This window comes from Bos mutus, chromosome 2 (genome assembly GCF_027580195.1).
Source record: "Bos mutus isolate GX-2022 chromosome 2, NWIPB_WYAK_1.1, whole genome shotgun sequence".
Taxonomy (NCBI): domain Eukaryota; kingdom Metazoa; phylum Chordata; class Mammalia; order Artiodactyla; family Bovidae; genus Bos; species Bos mutus.
The window spans coordinates 16967168-16987476 of record NC_091618.1 but is presented as its reverse complement, the minus strand read 5'-3'; the positions used below and the strand labels follow the sequence as shown (position 1 = coordinate 16987476).

The following is a 20309-nucleotide window of genomic DNA, read 5'->3' as shown; positions in this document are numbered from 1 at the left end:
AGGCTTTATATTGTTGGCCTCTTTCTTGCTCTCCTACATATAGCATTTTTCCCCCCTGAATTACTCTTTGATGTTGGCACGTTTCATTTTAATGAAAGTTCATAATCTTTCTACAATAATCTTATGCAGACTTGAGTTTTTAGATCTGCCTTAGAATTCTGTGCTGTTATTTATCATAATAAACAGTAACATCAATAACAGTAATTATTAATGAAAGCACTCACCTCACAAAATATTTTAAGAGTGACTAAGAAATTATTCAGAAACAGCTGACTTAAGGCAAAGTTAGTTATCTCAGTGGTTATGGTCATCTCTTTTCCAGTGGGCATACGCTTATACAAAAAAATTTAATCAGGTTATTGTGAATAACAGAAATTAAATGATAGCAATTTATAGAACTGTTTCTAGCACAGGAAAACATTATTCAGTATTTCCACTGTGCTAGGCACTGTCTTGGTCATTCTTCATTTCATGGTTTATTCATAGCTTTCCTGTGAAGGGGGAGCTCACCCTGTTGTAAAGATGAGAAAACTTGGGTTTCAAGATGATAAAGACACATGGTTATTAAATAGGAGGGTCAGAATTTAAAATCTAGGCTTAATCTCTACGAAATCCATATTGTTTCTACTAGTAACCGTTGTTGTCTTATTTTTTTCTGTATTTTTGAAGTGAGAAGGTAGCACACAGGCAAGCCTCTGGGTTCTCCATCTTGCAAGTTGAATCAGCTCTGTAAGATTTTGTTCTGAGCTTTTGTAGCTTTAAAAATGTTAGAAACCACTTGCTCTAATAGATGAAAGAAGAGATTGTGTACCCTTCAGACATGTCTTTAGGAATATCAAGCTTTAGGTCATAATTACAGATAGCCCAAGAGTGTTTTCTGGAAATGTGTATAGTATAGCTAGTTTTTTTAATTCCTGATTAAGAGGAGATCTGTATTATTCCCCTGAACTTTTAAAGGGAGAAAATTGGTATTCTCTTTCAGAAATTGGGAAATGCTGTACTAGGGAGTCCAAAGGGGTACTTTTCAAATGTCCCTGAAGTTTGTAGTAAGATTTTGTGTTCACATTTAAAAATTTTTTGCCATGATGGTGCGAGGATGTTTCAAGCTTTATTGTTGTTGGGGATTCATTAAATTGGAGTTTTCATCTGTGAATCCTGTGGGAAGAACAGATTATTTTAAAGAATAGACCATATCATTTGAAACCAGAACACTTCCCCTGCATTGTTAGGAATGGGGAGTTAAATACTTTTATCTCTTTTCTTTTATTTGAAGAATTTATTTTGATGAGTGTTGATAATTTTATCCAGCATTGATCTGCAGGTGCTTGTAATGTTACCATTTTACAAATGATTTTAATCAGGACAGTTGGTCCATGAGGTGGCAGCTTCCTTCCTGTGTATCATCTTAATCTTAGCTTGTAAGAGGTGATTGTTGACTGGTAGACCAGTTCTGTTTGCTCTTCTTTAGGTAGAAATGGGGTTCACCCTTCTAGTTTTCTTGGGACTATTAGAATGGATTTTTTTTTTTTTTTTTCATAATATCAGTGAGATCTGTGAAAAGATACATAAAATAGAATTTAGGAACACCTTCCTAGGACCTTAAATGAATGTCATAAACAGTACACTCAGAAAACTCAAGGCTAAAAATTTTCTCCCAATTGTAATAAGACTTTAGCTAGAAATGAGGCTACAGTTAGTATATACCTGGTAAGTGAGAGCACGAGTCTCATTTGAAACTAGGAGGTAACATTTTTCTTTCTCCATTATTAAATCTGAGATTCCTCTCTGGTGAGACAGGGGTAATGTTTCCTCGCAACTACATTTGGTTCAAAAAGCTCCTGTTGGGGCCTGGTAAAGATTTTCTGCAATGAAAATTGTTTAAGGTCTGTGTTGTGACTGCCACTTTGTTCTTACTAACTGTACCTGAACCTGTCTAATTCTTCCTGGATCGATCCTGAACCTGGTATATTCCAGTTTAGGAAAGTGTTCTGCTTCCCCCGAATATAGCCCCATTGACATGGGCCTTGTAGTCGATCGGCAGTTCTTCCTGCTAGTTCAATCATTTCTGTTTGCTAAGGCTGTAGTTTGCAACTCATTAATCTTGTCCTTGTACCTTTCTCTTTGAAATGGAGAGTGACAAGCCAGTGAGTTATAGAGAGGACAGCTGTTATATATCTCATTTAGCTTGAGTGGCTATCTTCCTTATGAAGGTGGAAGAAGTCTTAGGGTAATTTCCCTTTTTGGTTGCTCTTAACAAGTTTATGGTATGATGGTAAAGTAGTGTAAGTTGTAAACATGATACTTCCTCCCCTTTCATCCAAATCATTGTGAAATGTGAAAGCCAAATAGTGCATGTGCACCACTGCATGAATTTTCATACTCTAGGGGAGAGGGGAAATATGTGTGAAAAGTTCACCCTACCTCACATTGAGGCAGTGAATATTTTAGTTGATTGCTGGAAAGGGTTTTGGAAATCTTCTTTAGGATTGCCTTTGGGACCAGTGACACATTTCAGGTCATTTCACCATTATTCTACAAAGATGATTAAGGCAGGCTCTACTCTCAAGGAACTAATAGTTTCATTAATGTGAAGACTGATAATTTATTGCCACGTGATAATTGCTACAATAGGTTTTTGTTAATATTCTCAATGGCAAGTGTTTGTTTTTTGAAAAGTGAAACAGTCAGCTATTTGTAGACAACTCTGTAAAATAAGCAGCTTGGCCAAGTTGAATAATGTAATTTTGGTCAAAGTACAGTAAAAAGATAGTAATGTTTTAAATAATGTCAACTTATGGAATTAGTATAACTGTTATGAAGGGAGGTATTGTTTGAAGGTATAACTTCTAGCATTTAAAATATTTGAAATTTACTTATTACTCCACAGTCATCCCGTAAGTTTTCATGGTGATAAATGTAGGTATTGTCCTTTCTAGTAGTATCAGCCCAATTTACAAAGTAATCAGTTATTTTATTTTCTCTGTAGCAAAGTGCATTGATCACTACACCAAACAATGTGTGGAAAATGCAGATTTGCCCGAAGGAGAAAAAAAACCAATTGACCAGAGATTGGAAGGCATTGTGAATAAAATGTTTCAAAGATGTCTAGATGATCACAAGTATAAGCAAGCTATCGGCATTGCTCTGGAAACACGAAGACTGGACGTCTTTGAGAAGACTATACTTGAGTCGGTAGGTAGAGGGTGCAACTTTAGAGATTGTTATTGATGAAGAATCAGCAGAGCAAATTATTAAAACTGAAAATTATAGTGAGAAGAAACTCTAGCTTAGAATAAAATGCAATGCTCTTTTGAAAAAAGTTTATTTTTATGATTTTAAAATATGCTTTTTTATATTTTTAATGTATTTTAAAGGAATTTTGGCTGTGCTTGTTGAATAGCCTCTTTTGTCTTACCACTTTTATTCCTTTGAGGTCTTGCATGGGGAAGTTGTCTTAATTAGGCTTTCTCTAGTTGCTGTGCTTGGGCTTCTCATTGCCGTGGCTTCTCTTACTATAGCGCATGGGCTCTAGGGTGCAGGCTTCAGTAGTATGGCACGTGGCCATGGCTCTCCTAAGGCACGGGGAATCTTCCCAGGCCAGGGATTGAACCTGTGACCCTTTCATTAGCAGGCAGATTCTTAACCACTGGACCATCAGAGAAATCCTCTGCCCTTTTAAAGAAGACTATAATGATAGCTACTATTGTAGTCCCTTTATTACGGCTAAAACTATACTTTCCTAGTTTGGGGGTGTTTTGCAATAATTATGACAATTGTAAGTCACCAACCAATGTGGTCAGAGAGGTGCAAGCCTGAGTTAAATGAAGATTGATCTGTTAAGTGCCCACTTAGCCTGCCTCACCCTCTTTCCTTCTCCACGAGCTAGCTCTCTGTACTCCAGCCATCTTGACTTTGTCTCTTTTTCTAGATGGACCGTGCCTCATTCCCCTTACCAAAAATATTGCCCCTCCGGAAAACATCCTTTTCTTTTCCTTACCTGCTTTATTCCTGTTCAAGATTCATAGTTCAGTTCACCTGTCATTTGTTTACAGATCCTTCTGTCACTCCCTGCCAGCCATATCCTCCTCAACCCCTAGATCCAACTAGGTCCACCAGATCAGAACCTACTTGAGGACAGGTGCTTTTACCACTGGGTTCCTAAAGCCTAAGGCAGCATTTAGCAGCAGTGGTAAGATTTGTTTAAATAAGTGTAAATATATGAATGGCCCAGTGTCATAGAATGGCCCTTATTTTGCTGTTTGATTTTTGTGCAGTTACTCCTTGTCTTCAGGTGACTAGAACTAAAATACTTGTTTGTATTCATTCAACACTGTTCTCGGCAATGGAGATAACAGTGGGAAGCAAGGAACAAAGTTCCTGCTCAAATGGAATAATCCACTAGGGGAACCGGCAGTGACACCTCTTCCCTGTAAGGTAAAGAGGTGATAAGTGTTTAAAAAAAGAGTAAAGCAAAGTAAGAAGTACATCTTACTTTGTCTCCCAATGCTCATATGCATATATTAATGCTGCTAAGTCACTACAGTCGTGTCCGACTTCGTGCGACCCCATAGACGGAAGCCCACCAGGCTCCCTCGTCCCTGGGATTCTCCAGGCAAGAATGCTGGAGTGGGTTGCCATTTCCTTCTCCAGTGCGTGAAAGTGAAAAGTAAAAGGGAAGTCACTCAGTCATGTCCGACTCTTAGCGACCCATGGACTGCAGCCTACCAGGCTCCTCTGTCCATGGGATTTTCCAGGCAAAAGTACTGGAGTGGGGTACCATCGCCTTCTCCGACATGTATTAATAGATGTAACTTAAGATGAAATGTGCTGTGCTTAGTCACTCAGTTGTGTCCGACTCTCTGTGACCCCATGGACTGTATCCCTCCAGGCTCCTCTGTCCATGGGGATTCTCCAGGCAAGAATACTAGAGTGGGTTGCCATGCCCTCCTCTAGGGGATGTTCCCAAACCAGGGACAGAACCCAGGTCTCCCTCATTGCAGGCAGATTCTTTTTGTCTGAGCCACCAGGGAAGCCCATAAGATGAAATAATACCTACTTTTTCTGCTTGTGATATAATCATGGTATTTTAAAATTGTACTTCATTTTTTTGAAAAATGTTAGTCTTTTAAGTTGATTTCATTATGTGTGCAGATTTGTCACAACTTGCTTACAAAATAAATTTTGTTTTATCATTGAATGTTAACTTTCTTTAAATTCTATAGCAATTTACAGCTTTTCAAAAGTTTTGCATGCTTTTTATATAATCCTGTATTAACCCTTTTTAATCCCCTACTCTTCTACCACCCCTCCCCCTTCCCTGTCCCCTCTGATAACTACTAGTTTGTTCCCTATATCTGTGAGTCTGCTTTTGTTTTTTATTTTATTCACTATTTTGTTGTGTTTTTTAGATTCCACGTATAAGTGATACCATATGGTATTTGTCTTTCTCTATCTGACTTTATTTTACTTGGCATAGTGCCCTCCATATCCATCCACGTTGCTGCAAATGGCAAAATTTCATTCTTTTTTATGACTGAGTAGCATTCCCTTGTATATATACATATGTGTGTGTGCATATATATGTGTGTGTGTATGCATATGTATGTACACACACATATCTTTATCCATTCATCTGTTGATGGATACTTAAGTTGCTTCCATATCTTGGCTATTATTAATAACACTGCTATGAATATTGGGATGCACAACGGAAGTCTTTCTGAATTAGTGAATTTTTTTGAATTTTACATTTCTCAACTCCATTTTTGAGAAATACTCCTGTAGCTCTTCAGCATGCTTGTTTATGCTGAAGAACTTTTATAGGTTGGTATCTCAAAATTCAGGCATGCTTTGAAGAACCACAAGGTAAACATAAATAATCAGGAGTCAAAACTTCCTCAGGAGAGTGCCAGTTAGATGTGACAGCACTCAAAGCTTGAGTCACTCAGAGCTAGAGAGCATTTCTATCGTCTTGTGTTCCTGGTCATTGAATATAGGCGATAAATCCTGAGGATTAGCTAGGTTGTCTGCTTGGTATATGGACAGTTGTGTAGATCTTTTTATAATAATTAACAGCACCACTCTGTTATAGTATACTGTGTTCATATAGTGATGATTCTGGATGAGCACTAAATATTTGTTTTCAACCCATTTTTTCATGAAGACGGGGAAATAGGTAATTTTCTTTTAAGATTTTCATCTAAAATAGTTAAAAATTTTAAATTTTATTTAAGTAGCAAATAAAGCTTTAGCTGCCTAGAATGACTAAAGAATATTGATTTAAATAATTTGATTTCTAAATAAACATGCTTCAGTAACTAGATAATGATGTCTCTTCAAATTATGTCTTTCAGAATGATGTCCCAGGAATGCTGGCTTATAGCTTGAAGCTCTGCATGTCTTTAATGCAGAATAAACAGTTTCGGAATAAAGTACTGAGAGTCCTAGTTAAAATCTACATGAATTTAGAGAAACCTGATTTCATCAATGTTTGTCAGGTAATAACATTGTATTATTTTACACTGTATTGCTGGGTAATGCCTCACTACCTCATGTGTGTACCTCATCACATCACTGTAATTTCATACATATATCTGTCAATTGATCTTTACAACAGCCCTGTGAAGATAAGTTGTGTATTTATGTTCTGCTTTACTGATTAAAAAACCTGAAGTTCTCAAAACTAAAAAGCTATTTTGTTATAATGTATTCCTTGTGTTCTTTTTTTTATTTTGAAAATAATCCAGGCATTTAAGGAAGTTTTTGGAAATGAGGTTAAAAAAAAATAAATAGAAGAAAAAATAAAGATAAAAACAGTACCTGTGTTATGTCATTCTAAAAGAATTTCACGTATAAAAATTATCATTGGTTTCATTTCCCAAACACAACCAGGACCTTTGAGTATTTTCTTTCTTTTAATGTATGGATTTCCTTGCCTAATTAAAAAGAAATTAAGACAGTACAGAAAATATATAAAATGAAATCTGTATCTATCTCTTTCCCTGGGCATTTTCCCAGTTAAAAGATTCATAGATGTTTTCCTCCAAAAACATATGGAGCTACGTCATTCTTCTCAATGACTGGATTGTATTTTTATTGACTGGAAATGCTCAGTTTGCTTTTCAACAGTTACCACACTGTAAATTTCTGTATTCTGCTTAGAGCATAGCATTTTATCACACATTTTTTTATTTGTTCACTATAATGTATTCTCAATATGTGTTTCTATCCTCTATACATATTTAAAATTTAGATTAATGCATCCTTTTTTGAATGCTTTTTAAAAAAATCATTATAGGCTATTACAAGATAGTGAATATAGTTCTCTGAACTCTGTTGCTCATTGGTTTTATGTATACCTTTTGATGCTTTTTAAAGCAAGTGTGAAACACAGAAAAAGTTGGAAGAAAAATATCCACCTTTATGTCACTTGAAGTCTACTAACATTTTAGTATATTTCCTTTCACTTTTCTCTATATAGTTTTTTTTTTGAGTTTTGTTTGCTTCTAAATAGTTTTTAATAGTTTCTTACGTGTTTTTTTAAAAGTTACATGAAAAACGATAGTCCTTTGCCTTCTTTTCTCAGTGTATTTCAGTTTTATTTCCCAGAAGTAATTTTATTTATTTTAGTATTTTATTCCTTGTCCCTGAAAAAATATTTTTTGAATTTTACGTTTTTAAAATTTATTTTTGAACAGATGATATTACGTTCACATGACTCAAAATTCATGAAGGACCAAGGGGTATATAGTTAAAAGTCTTCCTGCCACTTCTCCCTTTGGCTTCCAAGTTCCCTTACCTGGAAGCAAACTATCAATTATATATGTCCTTCAGTTTAATGTTTTTTCCATGTTTTAACTCTTCACAAACTCTTGTACGAACTCTTTCTTGATTATGCAGTAGTCATTCAGTGGGTGTTCTTTGCCTTTTTTATCCAGTCTCGTGTTATTGGTCATTTATTTTGTTTCCATAATTTCCTGTTCTTAGTTTATAATAATTTTGATTAATGTGTTCATTTTGAAATTGAGTTATTTGCTATTTAAAACAAATTTTAAATTGAACTCTTAAATATCCTAAGTTTATTGGATGGCTTTTGTTAAAACATGTGGCAGATCATAAGAGTAGTAAGAGAAATGCTTCTGAATGTTCATGTTAGTGCCTCTTGTCCTAGCCCAGCACAATGCAGTGCGTTATGAATGAATAAATGAATGGCTCCTACAGTTTATGGTAAAGCAGAAATTAGAAGTTTTGTTTGCTTCTAAATCACTATCAAGAGCACTTGATAGTGATTTATGAGTAAGTTTTAAAGAAGTCAGGATTCATTCACCAACCAGTTATTAAGTATTGCTAATTGCCAGGCACAGTATTAGGAGCCGTGAGCATAACTTGTATGGACTTTCTTATAGGAGGCAGATTCTACTTTCAGGAAAATTCTGGTGCCAGGATGAAAAGTGGAATGCTATTATTAGACTAGATAGTTAGTTTGCTGCAGTTTGCCTTCACTTTTATTTATGGTTTCCCGTGTTGTTGACTGTAACTCTTTAAGTATCTTACAGAGCAAAATTTTCGATTACTATGTAATTGTTCTCTATCTGTGTTTCAGTGCCTAATTTTCTTAGATGATCCTCAGGCCGTGAGTGATATCTTAGAAAAACTGGTAAAGGAAGACAACCTCCTGATGGCCTATCAGATTTGTTTTGATTTGTATGAAAGTGCTAGCCAGCAGTTTTTGTCATCCGTAATCCAGAATCTTCGAACTGTTGGCACCCCTCTTGCTTCTGTGCCTGGGTCCACCAACACAGGCACTGTTCCAGGATCAGAGAGAGAAAGGTACGCCTATCTGTTTCTGCATAGAACTAATCCAGCTATCTTTATCTTATTTGGGGAGTAGATAGAGTATTTCTAGACAACATAGTCTAAGAATAAATATCATTAGGTTTCATAGATTGTAAACTCTTAAGAAGACTATTGCTGTGTTTTGCACTCTGCTGGGCACATTAAGGAAAATGAAAAAAAAATGGACCCTCCTGGAAACAATGAAAGTGGTTGTCTGATGGGGCGGATGTGGGTCCTGCATGCTTTCTTATCAAGTAAATTTAAAAATCTCAGGTAGGGTAGGTTGGGCTAGATTTTAGGTGTTTGGTTAGATATTTTACAGGTAGAAACATCCTTAGCTTTTTTATGCTTTTATTAGAACTGATAAAAATTATTATAATCCAGTAATCTTCATTTATCTAGGTTTTTAAAAAATTTTTCTCAACATTATTTTGTAGATTTTGGTACAGGACTTTTGTACATTTTCCCCTAAAGTTATTCCTAAGTATATTATGTCTTTTGATACTATTGTAAGTGCTATGTTTAAGTTTCAATTCAATTTAAATTGCTTATTGCTAATATGTAGAATTATACTTGATTGTTGTATATTAAAATTGAATCCCACAACCTTACTTAAGTCATTTAGTGGGTTGAGTAAATTTTTTTATAGTAATATTCTTTTATAACCTGTAGTTTATCTGTACTGAAATTAGTTTTCCTAAGTATTTACAAAGGAGGCTTGTTTAGGATAGTTTCTAGAACTTCCTGTTCTGTTGTGTTGTGGAGTTTTAAACAGAATGGTGTCTTATGTTGTGAGATCTCCTGGCTCTGTTTCCTTTCTCACGTTCATTTTGGCCTTCTTTTTCCCTCGTTTCTGCTTTCTTAATTTGAATTCTGTGCCCAGCATTTTCTCTTTTGTGTTTTGCTTTGACCTAGAAGAGAGTGTTGGCCGGTCGGTTTTAAGAGTTGTTGGAGCTCTGACTGCTTTACTTCAGACTGGTTTTGTGGCCGGTGGTGGTGGCTCTGTTTTGGGAATCTGGGAGATACTTTGTCCCCTGGTTTCGTTGTATTTATTGTCCTTTTTATTTGCTAACCTAGTTAGTTGCTTTGCGTGTTTTATGAAATTATCTGGCGGAAATTTGGTAACTGAACTGCCTCCATCTTATTTTACAGTCTTTTCTGTTTCTTAACAGCAGTACTTTAAAAGTTATTTAGTGTTTTTTCCTTGCAAAATACTTCTTATGGACATGGTTCAGATCTTCCGTTTGATTAAAAGGAAAGAGAAAAAGTCACCCACACATACCATTCAGAAAAGATTTATCATACTGATAACTGTTGGTTCTCTTCGTTTTAGTGACTCGATGGAAACGGAAGAAAAGACAGGTAGTGTACTTGTAGGAAAGACGCCAGAAGTGGTAAGTGTGCTTTTTGAAGTTGAGGTTTCCATTTAAACATAGATTTCCACACTATATTGTAAATTACTTAAAAGTGTTACATACCTGTTTTTATGGAGGTTTATTAATAAGTTTGATATCAAAGTTATTTTATAAAAGTAGACTTTGTATAAAAAGTAAAATTTTAAAAATTAATCTCAGGAAATTCCTTGGTGGTCCAGGGTTAGGCCTTGGCGCTTTCACTGCTGAGGGCCTGAGTTCATTCCCTGCTTGAGTGGGGAACTAAAATCCCACAGGCTGCACAGCACAGGCAAAAAGCAAAAGATTGATCCCAGAAAACACTTGCCTTAGAAGAAATCAAGTCCCCAGATCCGTACCAAAGAATGAACTCTGTTCAGAATAACTCTGAATTATATGTCATAGCGTGAGAAAAAAACTATGGCCTCTAACAAATAAATGGCAACTTGTAGAGACAGAGGACAATTTAGTTGTCTTTATTTTTAATATTCATAGTGTACTTACGAGTGAGGCAAGGATTAGAGCAGTAGTCTGTTGGATGTAATGTGTCCTACATCAGAATTTTTGGTTTCTGGTTATCAGGTATATAAATTTCAACTCTTGTGGTTGGAACAAGTTGTGTTGGTGGCTTGGTATAATTCGTGAGATCATATATATGTGTTGATTAAAAGTGCTTTTTCTGTTGGATGTAATGTGTCCTACATCAGAATTTTTGGTTTCTGGTTATCAGGTATATAAATTTCAACTCTTCTTGTGGTTGGAACAAGTTGTGTTGGTGGCTTGGTGTAATTCGTGAGATCATATATATGTGTTGATTAAAAGTGTTTTTTCTGAATTTTGAAGAGAGAGTTTCTCACCTAAACTATGAGTTGACTAAGTATAAAATAGTTCTTCCTGCATATCATCATTACTCTTACAGATTTTTTAAAAATTTTTTGTATTGGAAGCGTGCTTAAGTTTTTTTATGTGTATGACTGAATTTCACTGGTTTAAGGCTATTAAAATTAGCTTACTGGATTTCAGTAATATAATAATTTTCATTTTTGTTTGTTTTGGCAGAGTCCAGAGCCCAAGGACCAGACTTTGAAAATGATTAAAATTCTAAGTGGTGAAATGGCTATTGAGTTACATCTACAGTTTTTAATACGAAACAATAATACAGATCTCATGATTCTAAAAAACACAAAGGTAGAAAATTTATCTGTAATGGAGGCTTTTTTCTTATATTTATTTCTTTGTTGATTATAAGTACTTAATACTTCTTATTGAATAATTTGTTGCATTTTGTCAAGGAAATACATTTTTGAAAAAACAATGGGAGAGACACTTGATCTTACTGAAGAAGAAAGGGAATTAATACTGATTGAACTGTTTTTTGTGTTAGTCTGTCACTGGGAAGTTTAGTGTTGTTTTTTTTTAATTTGTTTATTTTTTAATTGAAGGATAATTGCTCTGCAGAATTTTGTTGTTTTCTGTCAAACCTCAATATGAATCAGCCATAGGTATACATATGGTTTGGTTTTAGTTGCTAAGTTGTGTCCGACTCTTGCGACCCCATGGACTGTAGCCTGCCAGGCTTCTCTGTCCATGGGATTCTCCAGGCAAGAATACTGGAGTGGGTTGCCATTTCCTTCTTCAAGGTATACATATATCCCCTCTCTTTTGAACCTCCCTCCCCATCCCACTCCTCTAGGTTGATATAGAGCCCCCGTTTGAGTTTCCTGAGACATATAGCAAATTCCTATTGGCTATCTACTTTACATATGGTAATAGCTAACTTTTATTTGAATGTGTACATGTGGCATTTGGACAGATACCACAATCAGAGCATTAATACAGGTTGTGTGTTTGTTTTTCCCAGTGAACTGCAGAGTCCTTGAGAACAGGGGTTCTTAACCTTGGTATTGTAACCTTTGCTGAGATATTCATCCTGATAATCGTTCACTTTAATTTTTGAACAGATAATCTATTCATCTGGTTCCAAAAAAATTTTAGTATGAAAAGATACATACTGTGAAAAATCTTCCTGCCTTGCCTGTGTTATTTACCCAAATCCTTTCCCAAAGTCATTTTACATAGTCATATATTATTTCATTAATATGAAGTTGTTTGATTGAGGTGTATGTAATCATGCTTCTCTGGATTTTTAAAATAATTTTTACAAGTGTGCAAGAGAAAAATTTGCATCTATGACAGTTTTCTGATGTTTATCTTTATAGTGCAGTTGAATTAAACAGAATTGCTCTGGTGCTGCCAGAGGTACAGTGCCAGAAGAGGTACACCATTGTTCCTCAAGTTACATCCATTCTTGGAGACCTTGAGCAGGATATCAAAGAGAAATGGCAAACTATTTAGAAACTAACAATTAGAATATCTACTATTAAATTCTTACTTGAAATCTATTGACCTCAAGTTAAGACCACAAATAAAACTTTTGATTTGCTGTTTTTTAATAAGCTAGCTATTTAATCTTTATAAAGAAATTTCCAAGATTCATATTTTAAATGCTGATTCAGTTTACTCATGTTTTCACCACAAAATAGTGCTTCTTATTGTGTGTTTACATGCAAGCTTGCATTTATATGAATACAAATGATAAATATCTGTGTTTGTTTTTTAGGATGCAGTAAGGAATTCTGTCTGTCATACAGCAACTGTCATAGCAAACTCTTTTATGCACTGCGGCACTACCAGTGACCAGTTTCTTAGGTAAATGTACTCGTAGGCTCCCACTTCAGTTTAAAAGTGTCTCTGACAGAGACTCTGTTGTCACTATTACATGGATGTGAGGAACTTTATCTGCTTGTCAGTCCTAAATTTTAAATTCTACTTTTGCTATTTTATAAATTTTTTTAATTGCATTTATCTACGTGTTTTGAGGTAAAATTAATTTTCTTCATTAGTTGCCTTGAATACAGATTTTTTAATGAAATATATTAACCTCTGAAGTTTGATATAATTTTGCTTTTGCTCATAGTGTAATTACATATGTGTTTTTAGAAAGTCCTTAGAATATTAAGAGGCCTTAAGAGGTAAAACAGAATCATCAGTAACTTGAAATCCATAAAGTAAAATGATTTTTAACAGTTCAAGGTAAAAATGTTAGACCTTTGACTTTAGTATTATAAAAAGCTGTATGAAATTCATTTTAATAATATTGCTAAATTTTGTTTTCTTACAGAGATAACTTGGAATGGTTAGCCAGAGCCACTAATTGGGCAAAATTTACAGCTACAGCCAGTTTGGGTGTGATTCATAAGGTAATATATACTGGTCTCTGTGAGCAGGCATCAGAACAGAAACAATTTTTCTCGAGTTAAGGAACAAAAAAATCGGGACTTCCCTGGCAGTCCAGTGCTTGAGACTTGGAGCATCCAATTCAGTGGACAGACCAGGGAATTAAGATCCCACATGCCACGTAGTACAACAACAACAACAAAAAATAGAGAAACATGTTTACTATAATGCATTGACAAGTACCTTTTGTTAAATTAGATCAGTCCTTATACAGGGAAGGATGAAGTAAATAAGAGATGTGTGGGTTTTTTTTTTAATAAGTAGAAATCTTTTTTGTGTGAAGAGTAAGCCCTTTCTTAAAAGATGAATTGAAATAATTATTTGCAGAGTCTAAGATAAATTTGGGGAAATGTTATGAAACAAAGAGGAGGGGAATGGAAGCATTTGTTTCTAACTAAGATGTGATTTAGGATCACTTAAATCTGTCTTCTGTGAGTGATAAAGTTGCTTAGAAGAGAACTCCACTTCCTCCTTCACTCTGGAGAAAAAGCAATAGTCATAGAAAATGTTTCTCTCACTTTCTTTTACTGACACCTCTGTGGTGGCTCACATTTACAGGGTCATGAGAAGGAAGCATTACAGTTAATGGCAACATACCTTCCCAAGGACACCTCTCCAGGGTCAGCCTATCAGGAAGGTGGAGGTCTCTATGCATTAGGTCTCATTCATGCCAATCATGGTGGTGATATAATTGACTATCTGCTTAACCAGCTTAAGAATGCCAGCAATGACGTAAGTATTATAATGCACAACTAAATTCCCATTACTTAAGAATGAGGGAAACATTATATTTGCCAAATTATTTCAGTGAATAGAAGAAATCTTGTAGGATTCCCAAATCTACATTCCCAGATCTAAAGTACTGTTTTCATAGAATATTATCTTTTAAAGGTAATTTCCTCTCCTCCTCTGTAAGCTAAAATTGTGTTTGTAGTCCCTTAAACCTTATGTGTGAAAAGTGAAATAAAGTATCAGATATTTATAAAATGTACATTGTATGCATTGTAAGACACTTTAGAGTCTTGTTATGTTACATAAGTGATTTTCTGTTATTTTATAGGAAACCAAAGCCCCTCCAAAATTGCCTGTACTCTTTTGGGAGTCAGAATTCTTGCTTGTGTAATCTTTTTGGTGATTTTTAAATGTAACTCTTTTAGAAAAACTTATTAAGCATCCCTGTTTTTATTTTGAGGAGCCATGACAGGATTTTAGACTTTTTAAAGTTTTATGTTAGGGTAGTCTCTATTAGAAAGCTATCGGGAGAATAGCTCAGTGAGCCAGAAAACTTTGTCCTACTTTAGCGAAAAGACTGAGATCAGTAGGATGGTCTGTCTCAGCTAATATGCCCCTATCCACAAATCTTACATAATTTATAGATATCACTGCCTTAAATTTCTGGTGATCTCAGGTAAAAATTTTCTTACCAGATAAAGCTTTTTGATTACCATCAACAAAAACCTCTGCTGACCAACTTAAACAAGGAGTTTATTGGAACTAGCTTATATAATTAAAGGAAAAGCTGGTGAACTAGTTCTCACAAAGGTTAAAGCAGGGTGATTCTGGGAATCTTGGTAATAGGAACTAATGGAATGGTCTCGTCGGGGCTCTGCTGTCAGGATGAATAAACTTGAAATGTTTTTGGTCCTTGGGTCCTTCCACTTAAGAAAGATTAAAATTCCAGAGGAGCATCTGATTGGCCTGTCTAGAGTCACAGGCCCACACTTTCCCCAGGGGAATATGAGAGTTTATTTTCAATGACAGTCTCACCAAGATTTGAACCAGTAGGGAGGAATATTCCCCAAGCAGGACTGGGGTACTGTCACTAATAAAAGGATACTGTACATTCAAAAGTAACAGATCATCACACACATATTCTCCAAATAAAGACAAACTTTTGCTCTTGACACCATTTTCTCCCACTTTCTTCATAACCATGTTCCATTAGGTTCCTTCTCCTCTGTGCTTCCTCCCTCAGTTCATAAGCATATTCACCTATCCTAAAAAGACTCTTTTCTTGCAGTTGCTTCTCTCTCTTAGTTGTTGTCATCTGTCTCCTCCCTTCTTGTGTAAACTTATTAAAAGAGAGCTGTACTGTCTCCACTTTGTTTTCATTTCCTTAACTCCCCATTAGTTTATATCAGCAGGCAGCATTCTTTCGAAACTGAAATTGTGAGGTTACCACTGACCCTCTGTATCCTTTGATAATATCCACTAGGCCAAATGCTCTCCATGCCAACAGCACAATATATTTTGAAAGTAAAATGAAAGGTTGGATTTTAAGTACTGTGTACCAGATAAATGGAGCCCATGCTTTTTCTCTAGATCGTTAGACATGGTGGCAGTCTAGGCCTTGGTTTGGCTGCCATGGGGACCGCACGCCAGGATGTGTATGATTTGCTAAAAACAAACCTCTATCAGGATGATGCTGTGACAGGTAAGTGATTCTTTCCAAAGATGACATACTGTAGGATTAAGTAATGTAACTGTAACATTTGTTTTCTGCTTGTATTTTGTGGTCTCTTAAAAATCTAATAGATTTCTCTACTTGTAAAGGGTGTTAATTTTTGCCACATTTATTAAATTCATTGTATAAAAATATGTTTTATGATATATAGGCTTCTAAAAATAGTATATCTTGTGTGTATGTCTGATTACTGACTTTTGCAAATAGAAATTTATTCGAGTGATCTCCTTGTATCTTGGGACTATCTATACTGCTTGGTGATAATGAAAAAAAAATATTGCCATAGTATCTCATTTGAAATCACTGCAGGATTTCATGGTATATCCTATCACAATCTAAAAGGAAAATAGCTATAAATATATGGATGGACTTCCATATAAACTATCCTCCTTTATATCTGATGGCTTGGAAAAAATGCTACAGAAGCTGGTGGTTATTTTGATAGCTGTTAATAGTTAGCACTTCCAGTAGAATATGTTTTATTTACATACTTAACTCTTATTATTTAATGTTTTGCTTCCTACTCACTAGGCGAAGCAGCTGGCCTGGCCCTAGGTTTGGTTATGTTGGGCTCTAAAAATGCCCAGGCTATTGAGGACATGGTTGGCTATGCACAGGAAACTCAACATGAGAAGATTCTCCGTGGTCTTGCAGTTGGCATTGCGTTAGTGATGTACGGGAGGATGGAAGAGGCTGATGCTCTCATTGAATCTCTCTGCCGTGATAAGGTGAGATCACATATTATTCATCCTTTTCTCCCTCCTTTTCCTCACCCTTCAGTTATTATATCTAACATTTACAGAAACACTTAACCTTGACTAGAAATTATCTCTATTCCCATCAGAACTCCTAGGTACATTTATTGATGAAACTTCTCGAAAGATATATAAAGCCTAATAAAATTTAGGCAAGAAAAACACTGATTAGAAGAGGTGAGCAGAGCTAATTTGAGATTAAGACTTCAGTGGTTTTCAAATAAGCAGATTTAGAAAAGATCTTTAGAAATTGTAAGTTGATTTATTTTAGAAATAATGTTTTGGGCATGATTTCATAAACATTTAATAGGATACAAAGTTTACTTCATTGTTTTTTCATCACAAAACAGTGCCCATCTCTGGACTTTTTTATTTGGATGAGTTTTTTTTTCCTTTGCCTTTTGTCTTGTTTTTGAAAAACTGAAAAGTGAAAGTCACACAATCGTGTCTGACTCTTCGCGATCCCATGGACTATAGCCTGCCCAGCTCCTCTATCCATGGAATTCTCCAGGCAAGAGTACTAGAGTGGGTTGCCATTTCCTTCTCCAGGGGATCTTCCTGACCTGGGGATCGAACCCAGGTCTCCTGCACTGCAGGCAGATTCTTTACCAACTGAGTCACGAGGAAAGCCCCTGTCTTGTCTACCTACCATATACAATATAGTAAAAATGGTTTTACTGTTGTAAAAACAAAAAACAAGATGTGTGTGTGTGTGTGTGTGTGTGTCTTGTTTTTACAACAGTGAAACGATTTTTACTGTATTGCATATAGTAAGTAGACAGTGGTAAACAGTACTGTCCTCTGTAATCTGATAAAAAAAAATCCACTGCTACAGTTTATTGATAAAACTACTAATTATTTTGCTCAGCTGTCAAACTCCATATCTCTTCCACTCATAGCTCAGTGTCCAAGAATTAAGTGATAAGGTAAAAAGCAAATTAGAATAGCAAGCTTCTTTGTTGTTTGACAAATGAAAGACATAGGGCAGTTGGCTTGAGTTTATACATACTAAAAAGTGTGAGGCAGCATAGGTATGTTGTACAGAATACTGGGAATTAAAAGTAGTTAGTTATTCCTGTGTTAGAGCCTTTAATTTTCCCATTCATTTAGAAAACTACCAACCACAAAATGGTTCTCTTTTAGTTCATTTTCTGCCTAAAACCAGCTCCCCTTATGGATGCAACTAAGCCTGTAAGAAGTTACTATTTGAAATAAGTTGATGATGTTGAATTATTTCTTAGGATCCAATTCTTCGACGATCTGGAATGTATACTGTAGCCATGGCTTATTGTGGCTCAGGTAACAACAAAGCTATTCGACGCCTGCTACATGTTGCTGTAAGTATTCTAATCCTTTGTTGTATAGAGATGAAAGGGAAAGTTTGCAGATGGACCCTCAATGTGTTGATGACTGTAACACCCACACCACATAATCACCACCAGTGGTCTCAGATTCATATTCTCTTCCATTGAATACAGTCAGCCATAACTGAGCACCAGGGTCACTTAGCTTTTCCAGATAATGGTGTGTCTTATTTGAGTAGAAGTCCTTAAAGTCATTCAGGGCAACTTCTGGAACTCTGTTCCGAGGGAAACCCTCGTTAGTAAGAGACAAGACCATGTGAATGTGTGCAGCCACCCCAGGGTAGGGAAATCTGATGAACAATAGAGACAACTTCTTTTTACCTGTGAAGTTAGCTTCCAGGTAACCCTGAGGGACATGCTCTGTGACAGGAGACACACTGCACAGGAGAGCCAATGTCCATGTTTTCCAGTAGGCTTTTTCCACTCATAGTCACCCAATTCAGGTGTAGTTTTCCAATAATGTTGTCTGATGACACAGTGGACATTCCCTATGTCTTCACCCAGGACGTTTCTACCATCTTGGTGCTGGGAGAAGGTAGACCCAAGGTCACCTTCCCATGCAAGAAAGGGTTTAATACTGTTAATATTTTTTTCTTCCTAGAGATGTTCACATCACACAGTATTTATTAGCAATTTATTATTTATCAGTGCAACATGTGGTATGTTCTAGATGTTTGTCTTTTGCTTAAGTTTAGGGCATATTTTTTTTTAAACAACAATGAAGAAACGATTAGATTTTTGGTGTGGGCCACAAATGCTATAGTACAGCTGAAATAATCTTTAAAACTATCCCTGAATCTTAAACTTCACCAAGCTGTAAAGGATTTTAAGTCTTGAAATGAAGAAATTCTCAGATGAATCTTTCTAAATTTGGGTAAGACATTCTAATAGAGGAATATAGTAGTCTGCCTGCCTTATACATGGATATATGTTCTTAAACAACCAATGGATGCCTGAAACCATGGATAGTACTGAAACATACTATGTTTTTTCATATACAGATATATATCCATACTTGTAATAAAGTTTAATTTATAAATTAGGCATAGTAAGAGAATACTTGAATTGCCAGTATCACTACTTCTGTGCTTTGGGGCCAGTATTAAGTAAACTAATATAACCTTTATTAAGTAAACCATTATTAAGTAAATTAAATAATGTAAGAACTAAATAAACTTAGCCATTATTAAGTAAACAATAATAAACTTTTAAGTAACCATTATTAAGTAAACTAGAGGTTATTTGTGATCCTATGAACTGCAGCCCACTAGACCCCTCTGTCCCTAGGAATTCTCCAAGCAAGAATACTGGAGTGGATTGCTATGCCCTCCTCCAGGGGATTTTCCCAACCCAGGGATCGAACCCAGGTGGATTCTTTACCAGCTGAGCCACCTGGGAAGCCCAAGAATACTAGAGTGGGTAGCCTATCCTTTCTCCATGGGATCTTCCCAACCCAGGAATCGAACCAGGGTCTCTTGCATTGCAGGCAGATTCTTTACCAGCTGAGCTACCAGGAAACCCTGTTTGAATATAAGCACTGTAAAACCCTGTGGATCTGATAAATGAGTGGGTAACTAAGTGACTGGTGTGTGAATAACAAATACAGCTTGGATACACTGACCAAAGGGTTATATCCCAGTTGGGACAGAGTGGGACAGCATGAGAATTCATCTCGATACTGAGAATGCATGCAGTTTAAAACTTGTGAGTTGTTTATTTCTGGAAATTTCCATTCCAGATAAATAAATTCAGACCACAGTTGATTGTGGGTAACTGAAACTGCTGAAAGTGAAACTGTGAATAGGAAGATAGCTAGGGTAATATACAAATGAGATCTAATTTACATTTAAATGATGTGGGCCACTCATATCAGTTTATTCTAGTAATAGAATGCATGCAATACAATGATTGTAGTAATAGAATGCATGTAGTATATAATCATCCTTTGAAATTTTTCCTAGGTAAGCGATGTTAATGATGACGTCAGGAGGGCAGCAGTAGAATCACTTGGGTTCATTCTCTTCAGGTAATTTCTAAGTTTTGATTCTGTTTATATTCCATTTCTATTTGTAATTGGTAGTTACACAGTAACTGACTCTCTGAGAAATCTATCTAGGTTCAGAATGTGGACCATTTAATAATAAAGTTAGTGTTGTTCCTCTGAAAAAGAAGCCAGTATGTTTTGAGAGATTGGGATGCTATT

General features: G+C 35.7%; 1 protein-coding gene across 1 annotated transcript in view; it reads left to right on the top strand.

Annotated features, from left to right (window-relative positions):
- Positions 1-20309, top strand: part of PSMD1 (proteasome 26S subunit, non-ATPase 1) — an 81641-nt gene that overhangs the window by 5404 nt on the left and 55928 nt on the right. Inside the window, exons 5-16 of the mRNA XM_070385302.1 lie at positions 2987-3192; positions 6354-6497; positions 8603-8829; positions 10169-10229; positions 11286-11414; positions 12847-12935; positions 13408-13486; positions 14082-14255; positions 15846-15957; positions 16519-16715; positions 17984-18079; positions 20068-20132. Coding sequence (XP_070241403.1) covers positions 2987-3192; positions 6354-6497; positions 8603-8829; positions 10169-10229; positions 11286-11414; positions 12847-12935; positions 13408-13486; positions 14082-14255; positions 15846-15957; positions 16519-16715; positions 17984-18079; positions 20068-20132 — 1579 coding nt within the window. The remainder of the gene's footprint in view (positions 1-2986; positions 3193-6353; positions 6498-8602; positions 8830-10168; positions 10230-11285; positions 11415-12846; positions 12936-13407; positions 13487-14081; positions 14256-15845; positions 15958-16518; positions 16716-17983; positions 18080-20067; positions 20133-20309) is intronic.